The sequence below is a fragment of the Carlito syrichta genome, unplaced genomic scaffold (genome assembly GCF_000164805.1).
Source record: "Carlito syrichta isolate Samal-C Ts95f unplaced genomic scaffold, Tarsius_syrichta-2.0.1 Scaffold315592, whole genome shotgun sequence".
Classification (NCBI taxonomy): Eukaryota; Metazoa; Chordata; class Mammalia; order Primates; family Tarsiidae; genus Carlito; species Carlito syrichta.
Genome location: NW_007259688.1, coordinates 352,893 through 362,988, shown reverse-complemented (window position 1 = coordinate 362,988; position 10,096 = coordinate 352,893). Strand labels below are relative to the sequence as shown.

Here is a 10,096-nt window from a genome sequence, read left to right as displayed (position 1 = left end):
CGGCTCAGGCAATCACTCACCTCAGCCTCCCAAAGGCGCGGGATTACAGGCTGAGCCACCGAGCCCGGCTCTTTTGGGTTTTCATTTGTTTTAGAGACAAGGTCTTGCTCTGTCACCCAGAATGGAGAACAATGGGGCATTCTTAGCTCATTGTACCCTCAAACTCCTGGGCTCAAGTAATCCTCCTGCCTCAGCCTTCTGAGTAGCTAGGACTATAGGTACACATCACCGTGCCTGGCTAACTTTTGTATTTCTGCAGAGACAGGGTCTAACTATGTTGTCCAGGCTGGCCTTGAACTCCTGGCTTTCAGCGTGCTCCTGCCTTGGTCTCCCAAAGTGCTGGGACTAGAGGCATGAGCCACTGTGTCTAGCCTCAGACTCTTACTTTAGTCACAACAGCTCAATAAATAGTTTTTAAATTAACTGATTGACTTTAAAAATATCTGAAATAGACTCTAAAGCCTACTTCGTTTATTAAGTATAACTAAATCATCCACAGAAGCATCATTTTCTCTAAAAATTAACCAATTGAAACAGAATTCTTTTTTTTTTTTTTTTTTGAGTTGGTAGTCTCACTCTGTTGCCCAGGCTGGAATGCAGTGGCACACTCCTGCTGGGCTCCGGCATTCCTCCCGCCTCAGCCTTCCAAGTAGCTGGAACTACAGGCGCGCACTACCACGCCTGGTTCATTTTTTATTTATTGTAGAGACAATGTCTCGTCAAGTTGTCCGGGTGGGTCTCGAACATGCGGACTCAAGCAATCCCACTCGCCTTGGCCTCCCAAATCAAACAGAATTTAAGCTCAAAGAGACCACATTTCCCAGGTTAGAAAGGTAGTAAGTTATTACCAAAAAGTTTATAGTATAAAGGTGATAAGCCGGGCTTGGTGGCTCAGCCTGTAATCCCAGCGCTTTGGGAGGCTGAGGTGAGTGGGTTGCCTGAGCCTGTGGGTTCGAGATCCGCCTGGGCAACTTGGCAAGATCTCATCTCTACAATAAATCAAAAACTACCCAGGCGTGGTAGCGCACACCTGTAATTTCAGCTACCTGGAAGGCTGAGGCAGAAGGATTGCTGGAGCCCAGCAGGTTGACTCCAGTCTGGGTGACAGAGTGAGACTCCAACTCAAAAAATACATAAATAAATAAATAAAGGTGACAAAAATGAGAGTAGTTACCATTTAAGCATCTATGATGTACTGACTACAATAAATGATTTACATACATTTTTTTATTATTCTCACAATAATCTTGCTAGGAATATATACCCATTTTACAGATAAACTACAAGTCTTACTTAAGAACTCTGACCAAAGTCACATTTGTCTTTTTTGATGCAACCCTTTTCATTTGCCCTTTCTGGACTTAATTTCTCTAATTGTAAAAATAAGTCTTCAAAGTCCTTTGCTAGTCTCACAGTCTATGGATTCTTCTGCAAACGCAATATTTGCTTTACTGATGAATACAAACAACAGAAATGTATATAAAGTTATTTACTGCCAAGAGTAAAAAATTAGAAACAATCACATATTTAGCAATACATGACTGGATGAATAAACTTGCAGTGCAGAGTAAGTATGCAGATTTACATCTGCAAGGTTCTCTATAAATTAATACAGAGAACTTCGATATATATTATTAAGTAAAAAAGCAAGGTACAGGTCAGTATATACAACACATTACATTTTGCATAAGAAAAGAAATACATTCATATATTTGCTTTTATAGGAATCTGTATTAAGAAACACTGAAGGCCAGGCACAGTGGCTCAGCCTGTAATCCCGCACTTTGGGAGGCCGAGGTGAGTGGACTGTCTGAGCCCGTAGGTTCGAGACCTGCCTGGGCAACTTGGCGAGACCTCATCTCTACAATAAATCAAAAATTAGCCGGGCGTGGTAGCGCGCGCCTGTAGTTCCGGCTACTCGGAAGGCTGAGGCGGAAGGATCGCCGGAGCCCAGCAGGTCGAGGCTGCGGTGGCCAGGAGCGGCCACCGCACTCCAGTCTGGGCGACAGTGAGACTCCAACTCAAAACAACAACAAAAACAACAACAAAAACAAACAAACAAAAAAAGAAACACTGAAAAGATTTTTCTTTTTTAAACTAGCCTGAAGCTGGGCGAGGCAGTGGCTGCCTGTACTTCCAGTACTTAGAAGGTTGAGGCAGAAGGATCACCTGAGCCCAGCAGGTCGAGGCAGCGGTGGCCATGAGCGTGCCACTGCACTCCAGCCTGGGCAACAAAATGAGACTTCAACTCAGAAAAAAAAAAAGTAGCCTAATGCAGTACCTCACGCCTATAATCCCAGCATCTGAGAGGTCAAGGTAGGAGAATGGCTTGAGGCCAGGAGTTCAAGACCAGTGTGAGCAACATAGCAAGACCTCATCTTCACAAAAAAATCAAAAATTTTAGCTGGACATGGTGGTGCAAGCTTGTAGTCCAGAAAGCTGAAGTGGAAAAACTGCCTAAGCCCAGGAGGTCAAGACTGCAGTAAGCCATGATTGTCCCACTGCACTCCAGCCTGGGCAACAGACTGAGACTCTGACTCAAAAAAAACCAAAACAAAACAAAAACTATCAGGTAGAGGGCAAGGGGGAATGAAACACATGGAGAAGACATGAAAGCATAACTTATCAGAATAAAGTTTTTATATTATTCTAATTTTTGAACCATGCGAATGCCAACAATCAGTCATTTAAAAACATAGACTTTACCTTTGCTACTTGAGGTCTTCCAAAACATGCAGCATAATGTAATGATGATGACCTTTGACCTCTATTAACATCAGCACCTCGCTCACAAAGAAATTCTACCTGTGAAATCATAAAAAAAATCACAAAGCTGCTTCTTTAATATTTCTATTTTTGATTTAAGTACTGACATTTATTTATTCGCTTACCATTTCCTGAGTTCCAAAAGCAGAGGCCCAATTTAATAGAGTCTGACCTACGTCATCCATAAAATTTACTTCAAAGGCTGAAAGTTTGAAGGAAAAAAAACCAACTTATTTTTTAAAGTCAACAAAATAATACAAAACTTCTGTAAAGTTTGAACCATTTAAAAACACTGTTATTCATAATCATCTGAAAACAGAGCCAAGAGATTATTTCATATATTCAAGCCAACTATAAAGTAGTAAATAATTAGCAAATCTAAGGTCAGCTAAGGAAAAAATATTCTAAAAAATTTTAAATATTGATGACTTATAAGGCTTTAAAAGTCTCAGAAGTAAACGGAACAAAAAAAATACAGTATATAACACAACAGGGTACTAGTTACTTTTTTTTTTTTTTTTTTTGAGTTGGAGTCTCACTCCGTCAACCAGACTGGGAGTGCAGTGGCACGCTCATGGCCACTGCAGCCTCGACCTGCTGGGCTCTGGCAATCCTTCCACCTCAGCCTTCCAAGTAGCCGGAACTACAGGCACAAGCTACCACGCCCACCTAATTTTTTGATTTATCGTAGAGATGAGGTCTCACCAAGTTGCCCAGGCAGGTCTCGAACCCGCGGGCTCAGGCAATCCACTCGCTTCGGTCTCCCAAAGTGCTCAGATTACAGACTGAGCCACCGAGCCCGGCCACCAGTTACATCTTAAGTGTAGAAAGTAAACTAATCCACATCTATAATCCAAATAATACACACACAAAAAAACCAATCTGATGACCCAGAAGCATCTTTCAGGGATTAATATTTGTTTGTCATCTGATGCAGCAGTCTAAAAACATTTACTATATATTACTATAACTCACTCATCTAAGTTTCCATCAATTTTGAGAAAATAACAGGCCTAAATTCCATCTGCAGTCCACCTTAAAATTGACAAGATCTCCTGCAGATGATAAAAATTTCCAACTTTATAAAAGTTTTTCTCATTCAAAAATCACTTATTCACGTGTCACCATGAACCAGAATAATTATATAATTTTACACAGTAAAAGGAGAGAATACTGAAGGGGCCGTTCATTCTGTTATCTGGCGTGATTGCTAACAATGCTGTCCAAAAACTGAACACTAGAAATTACTTATATGATTCCTTTCTTTCCATGTTTAAAAAATTATTTTCTGACCTCCTGTGTCAATTGCATCTATAAGTGCATCAGTATCTTTACTTCGAATACAGTCTATAAGCTGTCGATGTGAGCGCTCCCCAGAACTATCCAATCTCCGGAGTCCTGGGATTCTGCCTGTAGATCCAGCACTAGACTTTGGCAAAGCTTTTCGTCCTTCAAATAATAGCACCAAGAGAAGGTCAACCAAACGCATGGTATCAAGCACACATCTTTCATCACCCTGCAATGCACTTTCGATTGAATCTGGGAGCTCTGACCTCAGAAGATCCTAGAAAGAGAATGGGAAGAAAAAAGTTTAATATATTAGCATTATACAAAAACACTTTTTCTGAAAGAGTAAAAAGCAAAGATTCAAAAACCTTCTTACATGGGTTACCACTGGAGAGCCTCTGCAAAGTGTTGAGAGCAGACTTACAATTGTTGACACCTGATTACTCAACTTGGAATCTGCAGTTGTGGAAGGAGCTCCTGTGGTGCTGCGACCTGGTTTGCATGCTGATGATGGTCCTGATGCAGTACCACCAGCAGCAGCCATTCGAGATAGCAGCTCCTCAGTTAGTCCATGCTTGGCCAATGGAGCTGGGTCAACACCACGACGGGTAAATCGGTCAGCTAGTGATGCAAAGCACCGCAGAGCTCCATCTGAAACCTAATGATGTAAAGAATATGCACACAGACAAAATTCACCTAAAAAGTGCTAGTTTGAATCATTTCAATACTGACACTATAAGAAAGGCAGCTGAAACTAAATGATGAAGCATATGATCTGCCTAAATTTGGATCATGGCTTCACAGTCCACCAGATGCAAGACCTGAGAAAGTTACCTAAACTGCTTAAGGCCTCAGATCTCATTTGTAAAATGGTGACAATAAGGGTATCTTTATCTCACTGTGTCAGTTTAAATGAGATAATACAGAACTGGGCAAGGTGGCATGTGCCTGTAGTCCCAGCTACTTGTGAGGCTGATGAAGGAAGGTCATTAGAGCCCAGGTGTTCGAGACCAGCCAGGGCAACACAGCAAGATCACATCTTATTTAAAAAAAAAAAAAAAAAAGAGAGAGAGAGATAATACATATAAATGTCTGGCAGAATCTATTTGAGTGTTAAAACAAAAAATAGAAATCTAGGTGAACAGTTAAAGGTCAAAAATATTACCCACTACTATGTACAACTTTGCCAAAATAATCTATGAGTATCAACTGAAAATAACTAATGTCTGAATAGTAAAAAGGAATGCCAATGCTAATTCAACAAAAGTTTACATGCAAGACTATTAAGTATTATTTTATTTTACTTCAGTGAGATTTTATTTTAAGTCAACAAAATTTCAGAGCTAACAAAACTACACTGAGTGCAAGCGTAGCTGTAAAAATGATTACATATTCTATAACATTTAAAATTTAAGAATAAACACTATCATTTTGATAATATTAAACATTCTGTGACAAAAAAAAAAAGATTACCATAGAGATAAAACAAAGAGAAAGAAGATGGAATTACTTCAACTTTATCAAGTGAAAAGTTCAATGTATTGTAATCATAAATAGGAAAACACTATAAAAATCACTTTTTGAAAACTGAAAGTATACAACAGAAATTTATTTACCTGATGATCTTCATGCTTTAATAAACTAGACAGAGATTCCACACAAATTTCTAAAGAAGAATCTTGAGGTTCCATTTTGCCACAGAGTCTTGATACCACAGCCATGGCAGAGTGCAAGGTATCCTTATGAACCAGGTGTCCGCTGTCACGAATGAACGTAAGCACACAATTCAAACCACCAGCCTCAAAGACTGCTCCTGACTCACGAGTGCATATCAGTTCTAATACCTATAATAGTAAAACAAAATTAACAAAAAGAATACAAGTCTAATTTTTTAGAATCACAGAAAACATAATGTACTCTACAAATTTATTAGACACATTAAAAACAGTGAAGGGAAAGAAATAAATTTTAGTAATATACTTTATTTAACCCAATATAGCCAGGCATCATCATTTCAACATGTAATCAATACAAAAAAATTACTGACATAGTTTACATTCTTTTATGTACTATCTTCAAAATTCCATACCTATTTTGTACTTATAACACATCTCGATTTGGAGTAGCCACATTTAAAGTCTCAAGAGACACATATGGCTACCACATTGAACAGTACAAGTTTAGATGGGGAAGGAACTACAAGTAATGCAGCAAAACATTATAAGCTCCTAGACATTAAAAACATAGTTAGCTAAATGCTAGCTATTAATATTCTTAATCATCCTCACATTCAATCTATGAATATAAAAACACTCAAAATAAACTTTTCTAAATTAGGTTACTGTTTAAGGTATTCATGTACTACTAAAGGGTTAACAGAGTTCACTGGTCTTAAAAGCATGAAAAGAAGCCGGGCTCCATGGCTCAGTCTGTAATCCCGCGCCTTTGGGAGGCTGAGGTGAGTGGATTACCTGAGCCTACGGGTTCGAGACCCGCCTGTGCAGCGAGACCTCATCTCTACAATAAATCAAAAAAAATCAGCCAGGCGTGGTAGCGCATGCCTGTAATTCCGGCTACTCGGAAGGCTAAGGCAGAAGGATCGCCGGAGCCTAGCAGGTCGAGGCTGCGGTGGCCGGGAGCGGCCACTGCACTCCAGTCTGGGCAACAAGTGAGACTCCAACTCAAAAAAAAAAAAAGCATAAAAAGAAATTTGAACTTTATCCTGTAACCAAGAAAAATGTCTTAAGCAGGGAAACGATATAATCAAACTTCCAGTATGAAGAATGAGGTAAGGGGAGAGTTTCCAGAAAAATGCAAAAATTCCAGAATTAATATTTAAGAGAGAATAAGGGTGTGACTAAGGCAGTAACAGCAGGGACAAACAGGAGGAAATAAGCTAAAAAAGGACTTGATCATGTATGGAATAGAAGAAAGGAAATATAGGGTTAAGCGCAGGTTTCTGTCTTGAATGACTGGGTGGAAACGCATGTCAATTATCAAAATAGGAGTTTACCTGTAGAGAAAAAAAATTAGTTCAGACATTCAGTTAGGGACATACAGCAGGTCTTTAAACACAAAGTCTAGAACTCAAGAGAGGTCAGAGCTAGAGATAACAATGTGAGAAGAATATGCATATAAATAGCATTGAAATGACAGATGAGACTGTCTAGGCAGGGGATATGTAGTTTTAAGGTAAAAACAGAACCTTAGAAAATAGTTATCAAGCTGGGAGTGGTGACTCACGCCTATAATCCCAGCACTTTGGGAGGCCAAGGTGAAAGGACTGCCTGAGCCCACAGGTTCAAGATCTGCCTGGGCAACTTGGCAAGACCTCATCTCCACAATAAATCAAAAATTAGGCAGGCATGGTGGCACGTGCCTGCAGTTCCAGCTACTTGGAAGGCTGAGGCGGAAGGATCACCTGAGCCCAGCAGGTCAAGGCTGTGGTGGTTGTGAACATGCCACTGCAATCCAGCCTGGGTGCAGTTAGACTCTGACTCAAAAAGAAAAAAAGAAAGTAGTATCATTAAGGAATGAATTTACAATAATCTGCAAAGGAAATGGAAAAAACCACGAAAGAGAGTAAGGTGTGACAGAATCTAAAGGATAAGGTTTCAAAAAGAATAAAATGGTCAATAAAATCAAATGCCACCAGGATCAAATATGTAAGGGCTGCAGAGTCCACAAAATTTGGTAGGAAGATGTCACTGATGACCTGGTAACAAGCACAAATTTGATTTTAGTAGGCTGTAAAGTGATTAAGTGTAAACCTCTTATTACTCCTTCTAAGAGCTTGGCTATGGACAGGAAGACAGTTGAAGTGGAAACCAAGGCCAAAGAAAAAGCTTTGCTGTGTGTGTGTGTGTGTGTGTGTGTGTGTGTGTGTGTGTGTGTTTGGTTGTTTTGGGTTTTTTTTGCTTTTATTGAATGGCAGATCACCCATAATGTGACAACTTGACAACTTGACATTATATTCCTTCTGATGTGATGCAATAAGAACTATGCCAACATTGCTTATGTAGAAACTTGCATGGACAGGAAGACAGTTGAAGTGGAATCCAAGGCCAAAGAAAAAGCTTTGCTGTGTGTCTGTGTGTCTGTGTGTGTGTGTGTGTGTGTGTGTGTGTGTGTGTGTGTGTGTGTGTTTGGTTGTTTTTTTTGTTTTTTTTTTTTGCTTTTATTGAATGGCAGATCACCCATAATGTGACAACTTGACATTATATTCCTTCTGATGTGATGCAATAAGAACTATGCCAACATTGCTTATGTAGAAACTTGCAAGGCCAGGCACAGAGACTCACACTTGCAACCCTAGCACTTTGTGAGGTTGAAGTGAGTGGATGTCTTGAGCCCAGGAATTCAAAACCAGCTAAAGCTATATAGCAATACCTTGTCTCTACAATAAAATCAAAACATTAGCCAGGCGTGGTGGTGTGTACCTATAGTCCCAGCTACTCAGGGAGCTAAGGCAGGAGGACTGTCTGAACCCAGGAGGTGAAGGCTGCAGTGAGCCATGATTATGCCACTGCAGTCCAGACTGAGAGACAGAGTAAGACTCCAAATAAAAAAATAAAAAAACTTGAGAATAACATTTTAAAAATGAAATCAAGGCCGAGCTCGGTGGCTCAGTCTGTAATCCTGCACCTTGGGAGACCGAGGTGAGTGAATTGCCTGAGCCCGCGGGTTTGAGAACTGCATGGGCAACTTGGCAAGACCTCATCTCTACAATAAAAATCAAAAAAATTACCCAGGCGTGGTAGCACGCGCCTGTAGTTTAGTTACTTGGAAGGCTGAGGCAGAAGGATCGCTGGAGCCCAGCAGGTCGATGCTGCGGTGGTCGGGAGCGGCCACTGCACTCCAGTCTGGATGACAGAGTGAGACTCCAACTCAAAAACCAAAACAAAACAAAAAGATGTTTTCTCCAAGTCATATGGGGTCTTCTTTGGTACCACAAGGGCTGTGACTTCCACTGTTCTCAACCACTCTCAACAAAGCAATACTGATGATAGAATGTTTTTAATATATACATATTTTTTTGAGTTGGAGTCTCACTCAGTCGCCCAGACTGGAGTGCAGTGGCCGCTCCCGGCCACCGCAGCCTCAACCTGCTAGGCTCCGGCGATCCTTCCGCCTCAACCTTACAAGTAGCTGGAACTACAGGCACGTGCTACCATACCCAGCTAATTTTTTTATTAACTGTAGAGATGAGGTCTCGCTAAGTTGCCCAGGCAGGTCTCGAACCCACGGGCTCAGGCAATCCACTCACCTCAGCCTCCCAAAGCACGGGATTACAGGCTGAGCCACCAAGCCCGGCTTTAATATATTTTTTATTCTCTAAGTGATGTTTAAAAAATAAATAACACTTACCTTTACACATTGTTCAGCTAAGTCCCTGCTAGTTCTGTTGTTAAGTTCAACTACAACCAAACGATTACAAAGTGCTTTTATAGCTCCATCTACCCCAACAATCCTTCGTGTGCATTCTGCAGATACATCCAGATAGTACGTTATGGCACGGGCTGTCACTTCTAATACATTGTCTGGAGCACTTTCATCAAGAAAAATTTTGCAGAGGGCTGGTAAGAAAGTACGAGGAGGACATCTGTAGTAAAAGAAATCATATTACACTTAAGATTACTAAATTAGTAATATCAAAATATCAACAAAATAATAAAAAATAAAAAGTCATAACATAACACTGTGCTCAATACTGGGTCTAAATGTCTAGTAGGTAGTATTTGTCATATTGTTTTTGGGTCCATAGCAATACTCACATGCTAATTTCATCAATGCTGAAAATACCAAGTTGGAAATGGTTTAAAATAGCAAAATTAACTTGAAACCATGTTAAAAACAATGCTAGCCGGGCTTGGTGGCTCAGCCTGTAATCCCACACCTATGGGAGGCTGAGGTGAGTGGATTGCCCAAGCTCGTGGGTTCGAGACCTGCCTGGGCAGGCAAGACCTCATCTCTACATAAAATCAAAAAATCAGCCGGGCGTGGTAGCACGCGCCTGTAATTCCAGCTACTTGGAAGGCTGAGG

General features: G+C 40.5%; 1 protein-coding gene across 1 annotated transcript in view; it reads right to left on the bottom strand.

Moving 5' to 3' along the window:
• The window catches only part of HECTD1 (HECT domain E3 ubiquitin protein ligase 1), a 104,102-nt gene that overhangs the window by 68,244 nt on the left and 25,762 nt on the right, over positions 1 to 10,096 (bottom strand). The window contains exons 3-8 of the mRNA XM_008073013.2: positions 9,421 to 9,655; positions 5,670 to 5,897; positions 4,430 to 4,711; positions 4,060 to 4,330; positions 2,892 to 2,968; positions 2,707 to 2,805 (exon numbers count right to left, since the gene is read on the bottom strand). Of these exons, the coding sequence (XP_008071204.1) occupies positions 2,707 to 2,805; positions 2,892 to 2,968; positions 4,060 to 4,330; positions 4,430 to 4,711; positions 5,670 to 5,897; positions 9,421 to 9,655 (1,192 nt within the window). The remainder of the gene's footprint in view (positions 1 to 2,706; positions 2,806 to 2,891; positions 2,969 to 4,059; positions 4,331 to 4,429; positions 4,712 to 5,669; positions 5,898 to 9,420; positions 9,656 to 10,096) is intronic.